Here is a 24,494-nt window from a genome sequence, read left to right on the forward strand (position 1 = left end):
AGAGTGATCGATAAACAAATATGCAGAGTGAAAGTAAGATGTGAGACGAACAGTTAGGATTCAGATCAGGATGCAACACTACTAACATCAGGGTTGCAGTAAATCAGATAGTTGAGAAGAAAGGAGAGATGAGGAAAGAGCCCAAGTGGGCATTCCTAGACTTGGAGAAACCATATGGCAAGGTCCCAAGAAAGCTGATTTGGGCTGTCCTGTGGAGGTTCAAAGTCCCAGAAACATTGGCAGAATTATTGCAGGCTATGTGCAAAGACCCAGTGACACAAGTATGATAGTACTCAGGCTCAAAGAGGGGCTGTAACTAGGTGTGCAACAGGGACGAGTTCTGAGCCCACCACTATCCATACTGGTGTTGGACTGTATTAGCAAGCAGGTCAGTGAGGACAGGTCAACATAACTTCTGTACGCAGACAATGCGACATTACAAGCAGATTGAACAAGAGCTTCACCAAAGGATAGGAAACTGGAATGCAAAGCTGAAGTCACAGGGGATGAAAGTGAGTACAGATAAGATAGACGTAATGGCATCAAATGGGCAAAATCAGAATAAGCTGAAAAGTAAGACAGAAGGGAAAATAGTGGAACAGGTTAACAGATTCAAGTATCTGGGAGGGGTGGTTGAAGAGAATGGAAGTCTCAATGAAGAGGTCAAAGATAAAATCAGAGGTGCTGCAGCCAACTGCCACAGAGTGCCAGGGGACAGTGTGTGACCAAAGAATGCCAAAGAAGTTCAAATGTAAGGTGCACAAGACATTGGTGCAATCAAGTACTACTGTGTGGTACAGAAACCTGGGCAGTGAAGGCAGAGCAGCTGAGAAAACTAGAGGTGATAGAAATGAAGTGCCTGCAATGGGTGGTAGGATGCACACTGTGGGACAGACGAAGAAATGAGGATATCAGAGCCAAAGCCAGAGTAGCGCCAACTGCAGAGAAGGTCAAAGACAACAGATTATGGTGGTTTGGGCACATGTGCAGAAAAGCTGAAGACAGCTTGATGAAGATTTGAGAGAGACAGTAACAAGGCAAGAGAAAAAGAGAAAAGAGAGCATCCAGCAAAGAGGTGGATGGATTGTGTGAGAGAAGAGCTGTGACAGTCAGGCATGAGTGTCGAAGAAGGCAGGAAAGTGACACAGAAGTGAGAGAGATGAGATACCCCGACCCCATGTAGAACAAAATGGGAAAAAGGGAGATGATGATGTTGATGATGATGAAGCTGTTCAGTACTTCAGCTCAGCCTTCTTAGATATCCTCAGCTCCCAGGCCCCCCTCAAACCATAAGAATTAAATCCAACTACACCCCCTGGATGAGCAAAGACACTAGATGTCTGCTGAAATCCAGAGATAACGTCTGGGTCCATTGGCACAAAACTAGATCACTCACAGACAAGCAAACACTCCTTGAACTCCATAATAAAGCAAACAATTGTGTCAAAACAGACAAAATTGGGTACTACCAAGACATGCAAGTCAAATATCAAACTAATCCCAAAAATTTGGTCAGCAATTAACACCATTCTCCACCGTGGAAAATCTAGCACTCTTTCTCCAATCTTAAACTATACCACACTTAATGTTCTGACTCATTTCAACATATTCTTCACTGACTCAATTCTTAGATGTGCAAACTCTTAAAATTGTTCATCTTCTAACCTACCTTCTGATCTCCTTACTAACTGCAATGGCTTTACCTACCCTCCTGCCCCTAAGGACACAATTAAAAAACTCCTCAAGAAATTAAAGCCCACCACTTTAGCTGCTGACAAACTCCCATCTGAATTCTTAAAAATAGCTACTGATGCTATTGCATACCCAGTATCCATTCTTATCAAATGCTCTGTATCAGAAAATAAAGTCCCAGACATCTGGAAAGTGTCTCACATTATTCCACTCCATAAAGGGGGAGACTGAAAAAAACCTAATCAAATATCAGTCCCTAGCATACTCTCACCCCTGTCCAAAATACTGGAAAGGTGTATTTACTCAAAAATTATGAATTACCTTACCACCCACAACCTACTCACTAACACCCAACATGGCTTCAGGCCATACCATAGCACCACAACAGCCCTCATGTCATTCACACATATAGTCGACAACCACAGAAATAATGGTAACTCTGTATCCGCTATATTTCTAGACCTCTCTAAGGCATTTGATATGGTTAACCACAACAAACGTATTTCATCTGTTTCTGAACTGAACCTTAGCAGACCCACCTACACCTGGTTTCAAAGCTATTTAAAAAACAGGCAGCAAGCTGTGCAGTTGAAGCATGAACTCTCTCCTTTAATACCCGTTATACTAGGCATTCCCCAAGGCACCATCCTTGGTCCGCTACTCTTTTCCATCTTTACTGACAATGTCCACTCCAGTTCTCTACATGCTTCTGTTATCCAATATGCTGATGACTCAACACTCTTCTGTTCCTCTCTGTCTCTCCAAGATCTTCAACTAAAAACACAGACATCTTTCCTTTCTGTAGAAAAAATGGCTTACCAACTCTCAACTAATATTAAACCCTAATAAAACCAAACTTTGCATATTTCCACCAACTAACCTCAACACACATGCACCGACTTTTGATATCATATCACATAACAAACCCACTATCTCTCCTGTCACCCTCACCAAACTACTTGGAGTTGAAATAGACTGCTACCTGAGTTTTGACATTCACATTTCACTCACTATTAATAAAGTACATAAAAAATAGGGGGCTATGTAGAAACAGACAGTTCCTCACAAACACCACCAAAGCAAATATTGCACAAACACATCTCCTGTCCACACTCCTATATGCCTCCCTATCCTCAGCGATCTCAGAAAATCAGACATTGCTAAACTTGAAACCTGCACTAACAAAAATGCAAAATTTGCCTCCAATAGCCCTCATCTCATGCACCACTGCTCAGTCCTAAAAAGACTTAACTGGCTTGAACTCCCCCAACTTCTCCTCTACAACCCATAAAATACTTTATTACCTAGAGAAAAACCCTGCATTACTAAACCTAATGCATCCCTACTCCAGTACTAGGGTCCTACACACCAATAACAAATGCCTCCTTCAAGTCACATAACCCAGCAACTCTGCTGGATCTTCCCTTGACTCCAATTTCATAGCCAAAAAGTGGAACACACTGCTCACTAATATAACTGCCATCTCCTCCTTAACCAAACTAAAACAATCCTTAAAATTGCACTTACAAGCCTGCCAGCTTGCAGTGATCAGTAAGTGTAGCCAAACACATTTCTGGTATTTTGATTTAGATTTCTACAAAATAAAAGCCAAACAGGTTAAGGCCCAAAACTGAACAGTGATACCCCTATAAGTCACATTTTTAAGCAAAAGAGGGTACCAGCAACTTTCATAACTACAGATCTGTTAGCTATCTGATTTGCAATCTGATAGACAATGTAGAGGTTCACATCAGGTTTATCTACTTTTTTAGTAATAGCACTGTTGGGGATTTTGTCAAAAGCTTTGGCCAGGCTGAGATATGCAATGTGCATGCAGTGACCTCTAGCCAGAGCCTCTGTAATCTTTGCAAAGAAGCTTACATGAGGCAGAAACTTCCCTTTATAACACCATACTAACTGAGGTCAGTTAAGGTTACTATGTCCACATAAATGAGTTCTGCCATTACATACATATAAGGCTAGTGTGGCTGATGGGCATATAACTATCTGATTCTGTAGAGGGCTACCCCTTGTGTCAGGGGTGTCACAGTGGCTGTTCTCCAGGCATCAGTTACAAGCCCCATAGACAGACTGAGTTCAAACAGTTTAAGTAGAGGCCCACATAGTGCATACTTCCCACTTATGAGAATGCAGCCTGGTAAGGTTGTCTGGTCCCAAGGAAGCATTATTTTTAGCCTTTGGCAGTGATTTTAAGAATTTTTCAAGGTGATTTTGAAGGAAACTAAATTTTTAGGGAATAGTGGGAGCAACAATGTTAGTAGGCAGGTAAAATTAACACTAAATGTGTCTGTTAATATATACTGGGGATCAGAATGTGCGTTATTATTATGGACAAGGTCACTGCATTGTTGGATGTTATTCTTTAATTTCTTGACATAACTAAATAAAGACTTGAAGTTTACTTTGGTGTGTGTGGTAACCATAAGCTTGTACTCAGCTTTACATTTTCTAATAGTGCTCTCACGTTCTGTGATAAGATGTCTCAGTGTGGTTTAAGGGCAGGGGAGTGAAAATTTGGTACAATTTTCATTATTTACCATCTTTTGTTCTACAGTTAGTAATATAAGAATTCCATCACCGAGGTTTATTCATGAATTTACCATTAAGTTTAGAGCAGATAGGACTGACTTTCTGATGCAGTGGTTTACATGCTGGTAAAAGTCAGAGGTATATACAGCAGTCATCTCATTTGTGTCCATTTGTGGGAATTTTTTTGGGAATATTCAATAGGTCTGTTAAAATTAGAAGTAGCCTTGCCCTGGAGAAGTCCCTAAAGATGGAGTAATTTGGTGGTGGAGTGGTTCTTCTAACCTAGACAGAGAAGATGATTGACTTATGGTCATATTTAACCAGAGATGGGGAGATACAGGATGTAATACAGTTGGGGGCTGCACTGGTAAGGATCAGGTCAAAGATATTAAAGCCCCTAATGGATAGTTTTTCAATTTGCTCCATGACATTGGTATTAAAAACGTCTGTGAAAATCTGACCATATCCATATTTAGAGGTGTAAGTGTGCTTGGGTAACTGAACTCACCTAGTAAGAAGGTATATAGTTTGATATTAAAAATTTCAGCGGGCAATTTCCACGATCTTTGGAGAACACTGATGGGGATCTATAACTAGTAATGAAGTCAGAATTGGATGTTTTAAGGGTAGTGTGGCTCTCCAGGAGCTCTAAGATGGAAACTAGAGGAGAGGATATGGTTTTAAAGGATTGTGTCTATATAGGATGAAAGAGGTTAAGAGTGTTGGTACAATCCAAAGCAGATTAAATAAGTTTATGGAAAATGACAAATGGTGACTTGGTGAGATCTCTGTGACTAGTGGCAGATGATTATTTCTGCAGTTGGCTAGTTTATTCACATTACTTACCAGTTGCTTTCCATTACAGATCCTATTCCTCACTATCATGCACTTCTTCCCACCTCCTTAATTTGTTTCTCTTTGATCTCTCTTTCTCTTTCTGTTTGTTTATCTATATATCTGTCTGTCTGTTAAATGGTTGACTGGTTGACATGCAGCTATCACAAAAGTTATGTCCCATTTATTTTTAGAGGAAATGGTTATTAATAGACTTCTCTTCATAGCTGCAGAGTGAAACTGAGAACTAGAAGGATTCAAACCTGGATATCTAGCTTCCTTGCCTTATATGTCATGTACTCTACTGCTGTTCCTCATATTTTCAGCATTCTGATTCAAAGAATTACATTTACTAAACCAAACAAACAAACAGAAAAAATACTACTTGATTATCTGCTATGGCAGGGTATTTTTATAGAAATTCTTCTATACTTAAATGTAATCTGCTACTTTTTTACAATGTAAACTTTGCACTATCTATCTATCTATCTATCTATCTATCTATCTATCTATCTATCTATCTATCTATCTATCTATCTATCTATCTATCTATCTATCTATCTATCCTTTGTTGACCAGATTATACCCACTAGGCTTGTGTCCTCTTTTCAAGAGAGACCTGAGGTGGTGTTTCTGCTGCTAGAGGAAATTTGGCTTGGGCATCAGGGGACTTGTGATATGAAGAAATGGTTATGGTGAGAAGGATGAAATGGGTTTTAAATGTTTATACCAAGATAAACATGTAAAGTCCTTCGCTGTGACGTACAAAGTATGATATAAAGTGTAAATATAATGAGCGTAGGAATAATGAAAGAGAAATGGAAAAGTATTCAATGAATGAAGCAATACTTACTCCTTTTGCTAGGTTCTGTGTGATCATTTATACTCACCTGAGCTACCAACAACTTAGTCAGACGAGTCCCTTGTTTAATATCTCACCCAAAGGACAGCACACATTCATTCATTTAAACAGCTACAGTAATGCACTTCTGCCCAACTGCCTGGCTTAGTACCTTACACCTGGGGCAGCTGTCCTTCACCTCACTCTAGCTACAGTTCTGGATATACAGATAGATATAAATTACTGAATCTATGCTTCTATGATTTATTCCTTTTCTCAGTGTTCTCGAATGCAGCTGCTTGCATTAAAAACAAACAGACAAACAAACCCATGACAACAATAAAAATAACATTTTAAAATGAGGAAATAGTACTTACATATTGCAGAGCCAATGTTTAATGTTGCCATGAAAACAGCACTTTCTGGAAAATTTATACCACAGGTGCTGGAAAAAAAAGATAAAATAGTTACAGGTTTGCTTTTTCAGTCTGCACTACCAAAAATAATCATGTGCTCTGGAAGGTAAGAAATATGATAGATACCGTTACCACATCACAGTCAGAATGATTATTTGAAAAAAAAAGGAAAGACAAGATATTTATTGGGATCTGAGTAGACTTGAAATAGGGATTTGGTATGAAAATGTGCAGATGGGTATAACTGCCATCTAGCCACTTACAAGTGTGCATGTTTGTGTTTGTGTGTGTGTGTGTGTGTGTGTGTGTGTGTGTATATGTATATATATATATATATATATATATATATATATATATATATCCGTGTGAGTGTGTGTGTGTGTGTGTGTGTGTGTGTGTGTGTGTGTGTGTGTGTGTGTGTGTGTGTGTGTGTGAGAGACTGCATATTTATATGCAGGTGAGGGAGAGAGGAGACTCATGACTTTAGGCGGTGTATATTTTCACAGTTTCTAAATGCACATATTTCTCGCATTCCAGACCATCAAACATTTAAGAAAGAAGGACATTCTCTGTCACCTTATGTTCTGATGTCATGCAATATCATAATAACAATACTCTATATATATGAATAAGGCATTGAAGAGATACTTTCACAACCTTGAACTCTACTTTCTTTAACTGAGATCTCCCAAACTGGGGACAACTATTGATGGTTATTCTGGGTGATAAAGATCACTGTTTAGTGGAGATGTCTGCCTACTAACTCCTAACCAGTAACACTACAGGATACCAATATCTACTGACTCCTAACAACTAGTAATACTGTGGGACACTAATGTCTACTAACTCTTACTGACTAGTAATACTGCAGGACACTAATGTCTACTAACTGCTAACCAGTCATACTGAGGGACACTAAGGTCTACTAACTCCTAACCAGTAACACTACAGGATACCAATATCTACTGACTCCTAACAACTAGTAATACTGTGGGACACTAATGTCTACTAACTCTTACTGACCAGTAATACTGCAGGACACTAATGTCTACTAACTCTTACTGACTAGTAATACTGCAGGACACTAATGTCTACTAACTGCTAACCAGTCATACTGAGGGACACTAAGGTCTACTAACTCCTAACCAGTAATAGTGCAGCTCAGTAATGTCTACTAACTCCTAACTAGTAATACAGAAGTACACTAATGTCTAGTAACTGCTAACAACCAGTAATACTATAGGGTACTAACATCTGCTAACTCCTAACAACCAGTAATACTGCAGGACACTAATGTCTACTAAATCCTACTGACCAGTAATACTGTACGACACTAATGTCAACTAACTCCTACTGACCAGTAATACTGCAGGACACTAATGTCTAATAACTCCTAACAACCAGTAATACTGCAGGGCACTAATGTCTACTAACTCCTGAAGACAAAACAAAAGCAGTCCTGGATAAAGTGCCTCTTAAGAACAGCACTGTAAATCCAAAAAGTAATAAAAGAGGCAACACCACAGCTTGTTATAAAAATGTAATATAGACAAACTCCAAATAGTAAGCGCTTTCACGTTACAAAGAATGTTTCATCAGATTTTACTACAGCAGTCATCTTCCATTTAAATTATATAGTGTCATTACCAGTACAACCTCCAATCACATTCTAAAAATAATTATGACATCACAAAAACAATTTACATCCTAAAGTCCATCATTAAATTGTCACAGTGAGACGCTAACTATGTGTAAAAAACCTAAAAATCAGTTAAAGAAACATCTAGCTATGTCTATAATACAGTACTATTAACGAATCTAACTAAGCAGTATATTTTAACCTATCTTATTTAGTAAAATTATTACAAAAATACCTAGTATGCAGGAAGCTACTATACATTAAAACTAAATAACATAAAAATAATCCTAAAACACAAATTACAAATAATACAAAAATAAGACTGTATTTCAGCCTAATACATAAATAAAGTGCATAATGTGCATAGGGCCTCGCCGTTAGGAAAGGTTTTAAAGTGGTCTTATTATTCAGACCACATGCTTAATGAGCTTGTAAACATATTATCCATCTACTTTCCTGCTCTTCAGTATAATTCTTAACATTTGCTAGTATACCAGTCTTTTTAATTAATTCTAAAACTCAAAATTTAAATTTATGCATCATACCATAGGTCATCACATGCCTAGCTAGCGCATTGCCTTCATCCTCTCTGTTTATGGCATATATGTGTTCTCTGACACGTTCCCTAAGGGTTCTATTTGTCTTGCCGACATAAAAAGATTTACATAACTGACATTGCGCCAGATCTATCAAGTCCCTAGTCCTGCAGTCAGCATAATGTTTAAAAATATATTCACGATCAGTGTTCAGATGTACAAATTTATTATCACCTGCCATGTATATACACTGATTACAACTTCTGCAGGAAAACGTTCCTTGTCTTTGAGAGCATACCTCCATTTTACTATCATCTTCATAGCACAATAATCTTTTCAATGATTTAGTGTTTCTATATGTGAAGCTAGGTTTCATCCCTACTATTGCTGATATCCTATCATCTGTGCTTAATAATTTCCAGTTATGATTAATTATTTCTTTAATTCTCATATTCTTATTTGTAAATGGAGTGATGCAGGAGGTGGTGTGGATTACTTAGTATTACAATGTAATAATGTAATATAAGGAGTCTGTGACGGGAGATGGGGACATGCAGGTAGTGATGCAGGAGGTGGTGTGGATTACTTAGTATTACAATGTAACAATGTAATATAAGGAGTCTGTGACGGGAGATGGGGACATGCAGGCAGTGATGCAGGAGGTGGTGTGGATTACTTAGTATTACAATGTAACAATGTAATATAAGGAGTCTGTGACGGGAGATGGGGACATGCAGGCAGTGATGCAGGAGGTGGTGTGGATTACTTAGTATTACAATGTAACAATGTAATATAAGGAGTCTCGGAAGGGAGATGGGGACATGCAGGTAGTGATGCAGGAGGTGGTGTGGATTACTTAGTATTACAATGTAACAATGTAATATAAGGAGTCTGTGACGGGAGATGGGGACATGCAGGCAGTGATGCAGGAGGTGGTGTGGATTACTTAGTATTACAATGTAACAATGTAATATAAGGAGTCTCGGAAGGGAGATGGGGACATGCAGGTAGTGATGCAGGAGGTGATGTGGATTACTTAGTATTACAATGTAATAATGTAATATAAGGAGTCTGTGACAGGAGATGGGGACATGCAGGCAGTGATGCAGGAGGTGGTGTGGATTACTTAGTATTACAATGTAACAATGTAATATAAGGAGTCTGTGACGGGAGATGGGGACATGCAGGTAGTGATGCAGGAGGTGGTGTGGATTACTTAGTATTACAATGTAACAATGTAATATAAGGAGTCTCGGAAGGGAGATGGGGACATGCAGGTAGTGATGCAGGAGGGGAGGGCGGACATTATCAAGTATTACAATGTAACAATGTAATATAAGGAGTCTCGGAAGGGAGATGGGGAGCTGCAGGCAGTGATGCAGGAGGTGATGTGGATTACTTAGTATTACAATGTAATAATGTAATATAAGGAGTCTGTGACAGGAGATGGGGACATGCAGGTAGTGATGCAGGAGGTGGTGTGGATTACTTAGTATTACAATGTAACAATGTAATATAAGGAGTCTGTGATGGGAGATGGGGACATGCAGGCAGTGATGCAGGAGGTGGTGTGGATTACTTAGTATTACAATGTAACAATGTAATATAAGGAGTCTGTGACAGGAGATGGGGACATGCAGGTAGTGATGCAGGAGGTGGTGTGGATTACTTAGTATTACAATGTAACAATGTAATATAAGGAGTCTCGGAAGGGAGATGGGGACATGCAGGCAGTGATGCAGGAGGTGGTGTGGATTACTTAGTATTACAATGTAACAATGTAATATAAGGAGTCTCGGAAGGGAGATGGGGACATGCAGGTAGTGATGCAGGAGGGGAGGGTGGGCATTACCAAGTATTACAATGTAACAATGTAATATAAGGAGTCTGTGATGGGAGATGGGGGCCTGCAGGTAGTGATGCAGGAGTGGGTGTGGATTACTTAGTATTACAATGTAACAATGTAATATAAGGAGTCTCGGAAGGGAGATGGGGACATGCAGGCAGTGATGTAGGAGGTGGTGGGTGGACATTACTTAGGGTTACAATGTAACAATGTAATATAAGGAGTCTCGGAAGGGAGATGGGGACATGCAGGTAGTGATGCAGGAGGGGAGGGTGGACAATATCAAGTATTACAATGTAACAATGTAATATAAGGAGTCTCAGAAGGGAGATGGGGAGCTGCAGGCAGTGATGTAGGAGGTGGTGTGGATTACTTAGTATTACAATGTAACAATGTAATATAAGGAGTCTCGGAAGGGAGATGGGGACATGCAGGCAGTGATGCAGGAGGGGTGTGGATTACTTGGTATTACAATGTAACAATGTAATATAAGGAGTCTGTGATGGGAGATGGGGAGATGCAGGTAGTGATGTAGGAGGGGTGTGGATTATTTAGTATTACAATGTAACAATGTAATATAAGGAGTCTCGGAAGGGAGATGGGGACATGCAGGTAGTGATGCAGGAGGGGAGGGTGGACATTATCAAGTATTACAATGTAACAATGTAATATACGGAGTCCCGGAAGGGAGATGGGGACATGCAGGTAGTGATGTAGGAGGGGTGGGTGGGCATTACTTAGGGTTACAATGTAACAATGTAATATAAGGAGTCTCAGAAGGGAGATGGGGAGCTGCAGGCAGGGATGTAGGAGGTGGTGTGGATTACTTAGTATTACAATGTAACAATGTAATATAAGGAGTCTCGGAAGGGAGATGGGGACATGCAGGTAGTGATGCAGGAGGTGGTGTGGATTACTTAGTATTACAATGTAACAATGTAATATAAGGAGTCTCGGAAGGGAGATGGGGACATGCAGGTAGTGATGCAGGAGGGGAGGGTGGACATTATCAAGTATTACAATGTAACAATGTAATATAAGGAGTCTCGGAAGGGAGATGGGGACATGCAGGTAGTGATGCAGGAGGGGAGGGTGGACAATATCAAGTATTACAATGTAACAATGTAATATAAGGAGTCTCAGAAGGGAGATGGGGAGCTGCAGGCAGGGATGTAGGAGGTGGTGTGGATTACTTAGTATTACAATGTAACAATGTAATATAAGGAGTCTCGGAAGGGAGATGGGGACATGCAGGCAGTGATGCAGGAGGGGTGTGGATTACTTGGTATTACAATGTAATATAAGGAGTCTGTGATGGGAGATGGGGAGATGCAGGTAGTGATGTAGGAGGGGTGTGGATTATTTAGTATTACAATGTAACAATGTAATATAAGGAGTCTCGGAAGGGAGATGAGGACATGCAGGTAGTGATGCAGGAGGTGGTGTGGATTACTTAGTATTACAATGTAACAATGTAATATAAGGAGTCTCGGAAGGGAGATGGGGACATGCAGGTAGTGATGCAGGAGGGGAGTTTGGACATTATCAAGTAGTACATTGTAACAATGTAATATAAGGAGTCTCGGAAGGGAGATGGGGACATGCAGGTAGTGATGCAGGAGGTGGTGTGGATTACTTAGTATTACAATGTAACAATGTAATATAAGGAGTCTCGGAAGGGAGATGGGGACATGCAGGTAGTGATGCAGGAGGTGGTGTGGATTACTTCATATTACAATGTAACAATGTAATATAAGGAGTATCGGAAGGGAGATGGGGTCATGCAGGTAGTGATGCAGGAGGGGAGGGTGGACATTATCAAGTATTACAATGAAACAATGTAATATAAAGAGTCTGTGAATGGAGTTGTGGGGCCTGTAGGCAGTGATGCAGGAGGGGAGGGTGGGCATTACCAAGTATTACAATGTAACAATGTAATATAAGGAGTCTGTGAAGGGAGTTGGGGGCCTGCAGGCAGTGATGCAGGAGGAGTGGATGGGCATTACATAGGGTTACAATGTAGCAATGTAATATAAGGAGTATGTGAAGGGAGATGTTGACCTGCAGGCAGTGATGTAGGAGGGGTGGGTGGGCATTACTTAGGGTTTAAATGTAACAATGTAATGTAAGGAGTTTGTAATGGGAGATGGGGGCCTGCAGACAGTGATGTAGGATGGGTGGGTGGGCATTACCTAGGGTTACAATGTAACAATGTAATATAAGGAGTCTGTGACGGGAGATGTGGACATGCAGACAGTGATGTAGGAGGCGTGGGTGGACATTACTTAGGGTTACAATGTAACAATGTAATATAAGGAGTCTGTAAAGGGGGATGGGGGCCTGCAGGCGGTGATGTAGGAGGGGTGGGTGGGCATTACTTAGGGTTACAATGTAACAATGTAATATAAGGAGTTTGTAAAGGGGGATGAGGGCCTGCAGGCAGTGATGCAGGAGGGGAGGGTGATCATTACTGCTATTACAGAAACATAAGTCAATGACAAGAAGGGAGAAAGACCTGCAGGTGGCTGTATATAAATTGTTCAGGAATGACAGAGAAGGTAGAGATGGGAGGAGATTAGACTTTATGAAAAGGGGAGGTATCAGATGTGCCTCATGAGGAGGTATAACAGCTGACAAGGACAAGGACAGGTTACAGCCAGGGTTAGAAGCTAGGCTACCTGCCTTAGCAGTTAGGGTACAGAAAGATGTGGAGAAGTGATACGGTGTATAATCCTCCAAACACAAGACAGGAAGATAAGAGACTGCAGGGGTACATAAAGGAGTGGGGCAGGACAAAGGGGGTAATACTTATGGTGGATCTGAATGTGCCAAGAACAAATTGGGAGATTCTGAGAAACAGGTTAGAGAGGTAGCATACTTCTCAACCGTCTAAAATTTTGCAGAGTGACAAGATTTTTCCTTTATATTGTTAGTCTATTCCTCATAAAATGTGTGGCTTTCTGACAAATCATTGAGGATTGCAGTCATGGCACTAAATAATTTGAGTTTCAAGCTTAAAGTCCTTCCCAAAATGCATGCTTATGCAAAACCTGAAATTTTAGCATCTTTCTTTAAAACAAAGTTTCTTGTGGTTGGTAAAGTGCACCAACATGCAGCAAAGATAAAAATGGAGAAAAAAAGCTAGGTGCACACCACGAAGTAAGTGAAGCAGTTAATAAATAGACATAAAAGGCAACAAAACAATAAAGCAGGCACAAAAGGTAAGCGCTTTCGCTACCTGTCAGGTAGCTTCTTCAGACCTAAATCATAACAGTCAAACCATCTGTATTTAAATGCAATGAAGCCAGTCAGAAAAAAGAACTGATTAAGACATCAATCATCATTTAAAAACATAGTGAACCTAGTATAAAATCCTACTGGTAATGATGCTTACAAACATTGTCAAAACCTTTTTATATATTACATAAATCTTAACCTCAATAATTCTATACCTCACAAAATTCAAAATGTATCCAAAAATCATTAAAAAATATTTAGAAAAATTATTCAAAAAATGCAGCATAAAACAACCTACTCACTGCTTCAAAGGACTTTTATGTCTAGTTATTAAAAGTGTCGCTTACTTCACCGAGGTGTGCAGCTAGCTTTTTCTCTCAATTTTTGCACCATTCTAGGTTTATAGGATCAATATTTAAACTCGATCTCTGATTTTGGGGCTTTGTCCCCCAATTACTTTTAACTTTGTCCAGAATGCTTATTCAAAGAGGTTCAATGATATGAGATAGTGGGGGAGATGACTGAAGTGTTAGGCTGTGAGAGGTTCAGCCAGCTGCTGCAGGACTTTACCAGAATGGAGAGAATGCTGGATGTGGTCGGTCCTATCTAATGCCAAGGGTGTCATGGATGTTCAGATTAAGGCACCACATGCCACTGTGTGGTTCATAGTTGGATGGAAAACAGTGTGGGATTTTAAAAGGGTAGATTATGCTGTGCTGGTGGCTGTGATCAAGGATGACCTAGGAGACTGTGACCAGACTGAAGGAATAAACAAGCTACAGGAATCAGTCAGAGATTGGGTACTTAGGGCTATGAGCAGCAGTGTGAGGAAGAGTCAAAAAAGCAAAATGTGGCTACACAGAACTGTGCGACTAGGAATTAGGACAAAAGATAGGTCCTACAAGAGATAGAAAGAATACACGGGGAGAAGACACAGTACAAGGACGATAGCAAAAAGGCAAAAAGATGGGAAGTGCATCAAAGGCTAAAGCTGAGAGGAGATGGCAGAAGACATTAACAAAGTAAGTAAGGTTTTATTTTTTTAAATACATAGAAAAAATATAAAATAGAGGAACAGAAACAGCCAGGCCAAGCAAAGATATGTGGGAAATGACAAAGCAATACAGTATAAAAGCAGAACTACTGAATGAATAGATTTCTTTAGTCTTTACAAAGGAAAACAAAGGGTGGGTGCCATCCTGGGAGGTAGGCAAGGTATAGTGGGACAAACAAACCATAGACACCAGGATAGAGATGGGATAGGTTTAGAGGAATATGGCTGTCCTTCAGGAGGACAAAGCACAAGAACTAGATAGACTGCCTCCCTAAATCTGGGCAGTGTAAGCAGACTCACTGATAGAGCTTCATCAGATCACTGGTTACAGCAGATGTTGCTGAGGACTGAAAATAACAGTTGTGGTACTGTCATACAAGGAAAAGGGAAAGTAGACAATCTGGCTAACCATAGACCTCTTAGCTTAACAAATGTGGGAGGGAAGTTATGGAGAAATTCTTTAGGGGAAGGCTGATAACAGTTCTAGAAGAGATTAATATTCAGAACATCAATCAACATTGCTTGCAGCCAGAAAAAGCTATCAGGCAAACCAGATCAAGTTTTCTGATTGGGTTACAGGTGAGCATGGCAGGAGAAGACCAGTATCCATGGTTTTCCTGGACTTCAGCAAGGGCTTTGATTTGGTCTTTCACAGGAGGCTGAAAGAAAAACTGAAGAAGCTATGAATAGAACCAAGACTGCAAATTGGACAGCTGCATGGCTGAATTGTGAGACACAGAGGGTTGTGATAAGATGATACTGCTTGGGATTACAGAGGCAACTATCAGAGTATTCTAAGGATCTCTCCTGGTTCAGTAGTATGTCTGCCTCAGATATATATGAAATAATAAATTACAGGAATAAGTCATTTGGTAATGACACAAGTATAGGTGCAACAGTAGAGGATGGAGAAAAGTTTAATAAAGGATTTGGAAAGGCTAAAAACTAGACAGAAAGATGTCAGTTGAGGTTCAGTGCAAACAAATGAAAAAGTGCTACACTTAGGCTGTAGCAGTCCTAGTGTGAAGTATCAGCCTGGGTGAGTGGAGATGATGGTAACAAAGTAGAAAAAGGATCTAGTAGTGATGATCACACCTGGACTGGATCACCAGGAGCAGAGTAAAATGGCAGCACCAGCAGAATAAAACAGAATACTGGGGTGTATTCCCAGGGGAAGATATTCTACAAGTAAAGAGGTACTGTTTCTGAAATCTATGCTTGTCTCTTCTTCCTCCTGTACTAGGCATATGCGCTGCTCTATATTGTACTTCCTTTGCCATGGAATTCCCTCACCTTTCCCCATCAGTGTCTTATATATACAGTGTAATATAGTGCAATTTAAAAAGCTCCTAAATTCTCATTTAACAAACAACTGGCTTTGTTCTTGCAGCCATCTTGGATAACTCGTAAGGTCTCCATATATAACCACATCTTTCATAGTAGGTGCAATCATACTTCAGTCTTTTCTCCCATTCTGTTGTAACTTGACTTCCTCTTTATCCAAATGCATGTATCACATGTTATGTCACTGTCACCTCTAAAATACTGTTTTGTCCATCATTGTACTATTGATGATTTTGTATGCTACTAGTATTTCCTTGTATTGTTAACTTTATCAACATGTTTGTTACTTATTACTGGAGCTTTTCTCCCCAGACAGACTTTCACGGTAAACAAATGTGAAATAAATAAATAAATACATGTATTATCCGCACATGTTTTGAATGAAAAAGCTTGAGTTCTCCTTGTGAATCACACCTCCGCTACTCCTTACCATCCTTGTCACCTTCCTTTGCCTCATTACCAGCTTCATGAATTCTCTTTCCTTATAAAGTCTCCAGAACAACACATACCAGTCCAAAATGGATTTTCCATAATGCCAACTCTTGGGACCTTGTTCTTGTCTTTTTTTCATCCTGGCTGTATATTATTGTCCTGGACTATAAATCACAAGGCACAGAGCCATACTTCTGGAAAGGCTGAATTGATACTGCTACCTGTTAGACTAGGCCTCCATTTCTCTTAAGCTGCCCCTCTACACTTTCTACCTCATATATTCTCCATGATCCCAAACGTGGTGCTGTCTTCAGGAAGTCTGATCCAGTGCTTTATGCCTTTTGTAAGTTCTGAGTTATATGAGTTTGAACCCTGAACCACCCATTGTGGAACTCCATTTATCAGTTTCTGACTGTCCATTAGCTCCTGACTGACAAATTATCTTTAGTTCTATTTTATCTACCCACTTCTGTACTCATCTACACAGTTTTTAACCCATTCATAACTTAGTCATCTTTGTGAGAAATTTGTGGTAAAAGATGGAGTGAAAGATTTTGCTGAAATCCTGCCATAAAATCTACAAGGTTACTTGTACTCACTTACCTTGTGACCCTACCCACCTATCTTGTATGTGTCTGCTTTCCTTGTACCTGCACCAACCTGCTTTATACCTGTACAAATCTGCCTTGTGTCCCAGTCATGGAACTATGTCAGGTTAGATTAAAAGGATCCATGATATAACTTAAGTAGATTGTTTTGCTCATATCTCTCAAATGCCCAATTTTTCGCAGAATATCCAGATTTTTGCTTCTTATTTTTGGTCAGTTCCTCATAAAATTTGTGGTTTCTGGCAAATCACTGAGGACTGACATCACTAACTAATGCCACATTTGAGTTTCAGACTTCATATGCTTCATAAAATGCATTCTAATACAAATCCTATTATTTTAGTAACATTTTACATGTATATGCACTATATTTAAAATCTGTCCCTATTTTGGGCTGTTTGTCCCCCACTATTTAAGCTTTGTCCAGATTTCTTGCTTTAAGAAGTTGAGAGGTATGGTTTTGCTCCAGTAAGCTTGTTAATCCTGACTTCAGCACTGTCTCCATTGTCTTATTCACCACTGACATCACCCAAACTAGTCTGTAGTTACATAGACTATTTGTTGTCCTTTCTTTGTGATCAGTACCATTACTGTTTGTCACATGTCCTGTGCGACCATTTCCTTTCTAAGTAACATGCTTGAGTTCTCTCAGAAGTTCTAACAAAATGTCAGCATTTTTAGGATCCCTCCTTACTAGTATCTGATATGGTCCTTGAGTCTTAGCCTTCTTCAGTTTTCTCAATTTCTGATGTTATCTTTACATCTGTCCATCCTTCCTAGTCACTGTCCTGTGCTCTCCTCCTCTTTTAATGAACACCTATGCAAAGTATTCATTTTGAATTTTCACCTGCTGTTTGGTCTCCTTATGGTTTAGGTTTATATGTAAGTAGTAGGCTAGCTGTCTTTTTGCACTGTTTTAAACCTAGCCAGTTTCCTCTCTGTGAGAATCAAACCCTGACCTCTTGTCTCTCAGGTAAGCATCTTAACCTTTATGTCAGCCCTAACCCCAGTTTAGCCCCTCTCAGGCTGTTTTTCAGTCTCCCTACCAACTTCTTTCCTACTCTTGCTTGCCTTAGGCTGACACTTTTTCCTTTTCTTAACCTCTCCTCCAACTTCCCTTTCCCCTTCCTGCTGTTCTCTGTTGAAATACTTCTACCTGCTTATTCCTCCAGTCCTTGCAGTTTTTCCTTTTTCCTTATAACTCCCTCACATTGTAAATGGGCCAGATTGGCTTTCTCCTTTTCTGCCCTAGCCACCCACTGTAGTATATTTTCCAACCTGTCCCAGATTAGACTTTTATGGTTTCCCATAGTTCTTTCATTCCTTTGACCTTCTGCTGCTTGTTGAAATTCCTCTTTACAAGTCCCCAGCTTGTCATAGTTTCCTTATATTTACTGCCAGACCCTGGTGTTTGGTGACATTCTTGGTCCCTCCTCCGTAATGAATGAAAACCAAAGTCTTGCATAATCATCATTAAACAGTGGAAAGGGGAACTTTGACCCATGGATCAAATGCATCCTCCTATAGGGGACAATAAGAATTTCTCATTTCCTGATTTCAAATGATCATTTCAGTATTTCAGTGACCATCTGAAATTTTGAGACCCACTAGAATGAGTCCTGAAATATGAAGACTAAATGGCAGAAAGATCGGACTTGTATAGACCAAGTCCGAGATGCCATTTCTTGGAGCATTCCCTTTTCTATGGGTATGGCAATCTTGGAGCTGGTATATACAAGTTCAGGAGGTATGGAGGGGGCTTGCCCCTCACATGGGGGAGTGCAGGGGGGACTTGCTTTCCCCTGCTAGAAGAACTTTTAAGGAGAATAGTGATTTCCAAGATTTGCTCTTCTTCTGTGTTTTTGGAGGGGGGTGGGTGACATTTTGCCCTCTGCATTTCAAGTGCTGGCATTTCAAAAGGGAGCCAATAATATTTCCTCTAAACCTTTCCAAGTCATATGTCTCAGTCAGTCTGTGCTCTCTACTACACTGGAAGCAGAGATAGTCTAGACCACTGCTGTGAGATTGAGGTTCCCCATCATAAACACCCTCCTGTCTTTAGTTTTGAGTGCTTCATCTTTCCTCAGACTTATATTTCCTGTCCTATAGTGGGTATCACTGTACGACATTTCTCCTTTTGTTGAGATCATTAAGCTTTATCACTAAAAAGCTTAATGCTGATTTTTATCATCATACTGTTCTTCTTGCTTGCCTGTCTGTTCATGTTGTTAGAATAGTGCATGCACATTTTTATTTGTTAAAATACATATATATTAAATGGTTAAAAGTATTTAGCTAAAAATAAACAGGAATAGTAGGAAAAAATAGAGTAGTTAATTACCGCATATGTTTGGCATTTATACTGTGTAATAAATGTTTTCTGACTAGTACAGCTGCAAGGACAACCAGGGACAAGGACGACTCGTTGATCTTGAATGCTGTTACATATTTTACTTTGAAACTGAACAAACCTCAGCTTATCAGCAGACTGCATGACATTAAGCAGACTTTAAAAGATTGCTTTTATAGCCAGCATTTAAATGGTAGAAAAAGCACTATAAAGGGACTGTAAGACTAAAGGGTGTTAATTCTGATATTTTATAGGAAAATTAGTTTCAAGGTAAATGAAGAATTATCATTTGTATCAAAAAGCAAACCTTGTACATTAAAAGCTGTAAGCTGTAAAGTATAGTGCCTGCCATCTGTTATACAGATAAGTTATTTTATTACTAACTGCACTTAAGTTGCTTAAAGTTGTTACAGTATACAAAGTGTCGCAGTAATTAATTTTTCAGTGGTGAGCCTAGCCTGTATTCGAACACAGGGGGAGCGGTGCCCTGTATAGGGTTACTCCAGTAAAGGCACAGGAACTAAAATTTATGAGTGAATCCTGAACTGGAGCACTCTGGTTTTATACAGCTTGAAGTAGTGCAGTTTTCAGACATCTGAATCATGATTGAGACTGTTGTACAGGAAGGTTGCAGTGCAATAAATTGTCCAGGTGAGTGAATTCTAAGGTTTCATATCTACATCTACAACTGCTAGTTTTGTTTCACCAGCTTTTCGAGTGACTACGGAGGAATTTCCAGCCATCTGCAAAAGTCAGCCTGATCACCTGCCTTTTTGCTGCATGGTAAGACTTTTTTCTATGTTGCATACAGTATGGATGCCATTAGGGGCCATAGTAGAAAATGTTTTACTCTTAATGTAACAGAACAAGCAGATAAAATCTGGAAGAGAATGCAATGTTGGTATAAACAGCATATTGGCAAATGTAAAACCTTATTAGGGAAAGTTTTAGTCGGGCATTATGCAAATGCATTACATTTGACTGATATATCAAACAAAAGAATGTGTGGTATGACAGTAAATGTTTATTGTGTGAGTCATATAAAACTGCTTTATGTGTGCAATGTCATAAAAGTACAGACCATTGTTAAAAAGTTAAACTGTAAAAAAAAAAATCTGATTGTAAAGAACCAGATAAGGGTGATATACTTACATTATATCCAGATGTTAAACAGTTATGTTCTGTCACCACATCTGAAACATTAATTTCAGAGTGTAATTAATGCACTCTAAACTCATCTCACCAAGCTCCTTAATTTCAAAACACAAGCAATTGATAACATTCCATTTAACCCCAGGTGATGGTAAGCCTCTAATTTTAACTGCCATAATAACTCTTTTTGTTCCAACCATAAAGCTTCTGGGCCTCCCCTATTTGCAGGAACTACCTGATCAATCGCTGAAAAAATTAATTAATTATTTATTAATTAATTATTTTATTATATGCATTTTTGATGATGCCTTGATGTTTTTACAATGTATATAGTAAATGTATGCCCCGCTTAGGTTGAGCCCTTGTGATAGAGGAGCATTTATTAGTCTTTATGTCTTTAAAGATTTTGTTTGATTGAAAACATGTGTTTCTCATTTAGTTTTTAATGAGTATTTAAGGATGTAACGTCATGGTGATGTATTTTAACTTTCTGAAGAAGTTGGTGAAGAGTCACCGACGAAAAGCTTATTGTTGTGAGCTTAAATAAATTCCATTTGAGCATTTTATCCATATTGGTGTAACGTATTCATTATTCTATCATCCAAGGTGGTGTGGTGTATCGTTTTGCTGGCTTCCTTGCTTCGTAGTTTGGTTTGTTTGTGTTCAATTCGAGAGGCATACAATATTCAAAGTGCCATGATAATTAATTTTTCACCTTTCATTTTTCACTCATATTTCCTGCTGCTGTAGCTCTCTTCGAGGTTTGCTTTGTAACATTTCTCTTTTCTGTACCCCCTTTAACAGCCTTTCTGGCTTTCTGTATACCTTCTTCCTTTTCCGCTGTGACACCCCCTTTTAACCCTTCCTTTTGCTACAGTTTCCAGCTGTATGTGAATATTATTTGACTTATTCCACCATCTTTACTGTGTTAGTTTAAAGGCACCTTCCTGTAAGTAGTGAAATGGACAAAATAGGTAAACAGATAGGGAAAGTGGCACATTATGGGTCAAAGAGATATTTTTTCATATGAAACACATTTCTGTGTAGTACCACGAGGGCATATCATCCACGTTTAATCACTTAACATCAAAAACACAGACCAGGATTAATAGACACATTATGTACTTTATAGGGTATGGTTGCATTGAAAATGTCCATGTGCATGATTAGCAGGGATTCATATTGTCAAGCTGGGGTATGAAGCAGTGAGCAGAAGTGCAATATGACAGCATAATGACATGCGGATGGTGATGGACAGAGACATGAGGTCATAATGACAAGCAATTGTAAACAAGATGAAAATAACTGATTTATAATCATTAAATGGGGAAAGTGGTTTACTATCAAAATTCTGCAAATCTATTCTTCGAGTGATGAGTTACTTGAACTGAATGAATAAAAATGATGCAGAGCGAGTCCTCACACCACCAACTGAGGTAATGTCAAGAAGGCCGACTTTGACATTTTCGACATTACCTAGCTTACCTTGACATCTGGAGAAGTCCTACACATATTTTACAGGGTGGGCAAGCCCCAATGTGCCACTTGTTAATTATATACTCCAACGCTGAGATCACATTACATTGAGGAAAAGGGTAATTTTCCCAATCCCCACTGTAGTGTGATCCATTGCAGAAAGCAACTGTCAAATCTATGGATTCAAGCTGCATCTTGACATTCCAGAGCCAACTTAATTCCAAGTCAGGATCTTCAAATTTTGCACCTGTACCCTCGAACATTTAATGACAGTAAATTAACTTTCTAACTTTTGATAGTAAACCATGAAAAATACTACAGCTATTTGTGCCAGATTATAAAAATGCAAAGCACACCCAAAATCAGAGGTGCTTTCAACAGAAATGCTCAGTATCATAGTAGCACTCATGCAGCTGCATATGGTAGCTATTCACAGAGCCACTTCTCACCTGTGCGCTCTACCAGGAGGCAAAAATGATTCCTGCAGTGCGTAACATTCCACGACTTTACCTGCCAAGAGGTTATTGATTGGGTTCTATGTAGATCATAGATCAGGACATTGTATGGAGCTTGCTTAGCATGCATCATTCACACGCAGAATCTACAAGACTGTGCAGCTTTCTTATCTCCGCGGAGACTGAGGTATGTACAGTGATTGCTATCCTAGCTAAAAAAAACTTTCGGTGGCCAACAAATGATTTATTAAGTAATTCACAGGTCTCAGCTGAATTTTTTTCAGAACAAGTCCTCAAAGTTATGCTTCTACACATGCAAGAGCATATCTACTTTCCTAACACTCCAGGAGAAACTGCCACCACTCTGCATGGCTTCTATGATATTGCTCACCTTTTGGGTGTTACATACTGCACTCATACTGAACTAACATCCACACCTTGCCTACAATCACAGAGGTATACCAACAGGCAAGAATACTATTCAATGAACTGCCAGGTACCATATGATGCACATAGGGTTATAACCAATGTGCCTCGTAGTACACAGGCAATTTCCTTGTTTCATATATATGGCATACATCTCAGCTATATTGCCACTTCCTGCATGGTGATAATTCACAGGCCAGCTAGCAAGTACATGCAGGCACTGTAACTAAATGAAATACAAATGGTCATATAGATACTGTGTGTAAATCAAGTAGCCCACCCACTGCGTTGCTGGTATTTGCAGTCAGTGTGGACTCCTCCCCTACTAGATACAGTGAGTTCTCAGAATGTACAGCCTCTGGTGCCTCTGTGGATGAGACCATGTCTTCACCCTGTACTGTGGGTAGATATCTACCTAGGATGAAGATAGGCAGTATCACTGTTATGTGACTGACTCAGGTGCTTGTGTTTCATTATTATTATTCTGCCCCAGCTTCTCTAGATTTCACTATTGAAGTCTCCCGCATAACAAAAGACACACCAGAGTGAACGTGAGTAACTGTGCTACAACTGTGGCCCTGTATAGCATGCCTGCTAAGTGTTTCCATTCAAGAACTGTACCACTTGCTATGCAGGTATGGGGGGATACCTAATGTCATTATAATAAAATATATGCAGTATACCATGTGGTAATGTATAATTTGCATGTGCAGTGCTACTATAAAAAATATGCTATATGTATAACTTACCAGGGGCATCATCCACGGAGATGTGTTGGGGTTGTCCATACTGATGCTAGTGTCCACCACTCCAGGGATGATCCCAGTACCATTGTCACCCTGCTGTGACAACAAACATTCTTCAATCTCTGTTATCCTGATGTGTCCTGGTGCCCTCCCCCAGTGGCTAACCTCTCAGCTGCTATGCAACATGCCTTTGCCTGGGCATACTGCATTGTGTCGGTGACATGCTTATAACACTGCTGTAGTGTGAGCTTTCACCACCACAACACTAATATTTTGGACAACATCTGCCATGACTGGTACCATAATAGCTGGCCAGCACCATTTCTTCCCAAAAGATGCTGCCCATAGGACCTGAGGGCCTCTATCAGGTTGTTGTTTTCAACAGAGTTGTTGAAATTGTCCAGCCTTTGAGTCTACCTTATTCTCCAGGCACATGGACATGTATAAAATTAAGAGACAGTACTACTATCTAGTGGGTGTGTATTTACTCAGTATTTTCTAGAGCAGCTATCTGCATCAAGCACAATTTCCCTCAAGAGCAGTTTCAAGTGACTGACCCACCCACAGCTGGGTATTTGATTTTTACACACACACACTCCTGGGAAAGGCTGCCCCCTTTATGACCAGACAATAAAGCAATGATGCTGTTACCAGCCAGTCACTGTTAGGCTGTTACAAGGGTATCCACTTATATTTAGTCAAATTAATACTAATGTAAATGGTAGAATGTAATCCAAGCTGCAAGGCTTTTCAAAGTGGCGAAGACATCACAAGAATAAACACAAGTGCTCTCAAGATGTTAAAAGTAATCAATAAAAGACCAGCCATAAAAAAGGTATAAAAATATTGAATAATAAAAT

At 39.6% G+C, this 24,494-nt stretch overlaps 1 protein-coding gene across 2 annotated transcripts in view; it reads right to left on the bottom strand.

Moving 5' to 3' along the window:
- LOC122788856 (transmembrane protein 150A-like) overlaps positions 1–24,494 on the bottom strand; it is a 738,717-nt gene that overhangs the window by 101,812 nt on the left and 612,411 nt on the right. For both annotated transcript variants that reach the window (XM_044055755.1, XM_044055754.1), the window contains one exon: positions 6,295–6,362. In XM_044055755.1, coding sequence (XP_043911690.1) covers positions 6,295–6,362 — 68 coding nt within the window. The remainder of the gene's footprint in view (positions 1–6,294; positions 6,363–24,494) is intronic.

The sequence above is a fragment of the Protopterus annectens genome, chromosome 14.part0, assembly GCF_019279795.1.
Source record: "Protopterus annectens isolate FY-2018-M chromosome 14.part0, PAN1.0, whole genome shotgun sequence".
Lineage (NCBI taxonomy): Eukaryota > Metazoa > Chordata > Ceratodontiformes > Protopteridae > Protopterus > Protopterus annectens.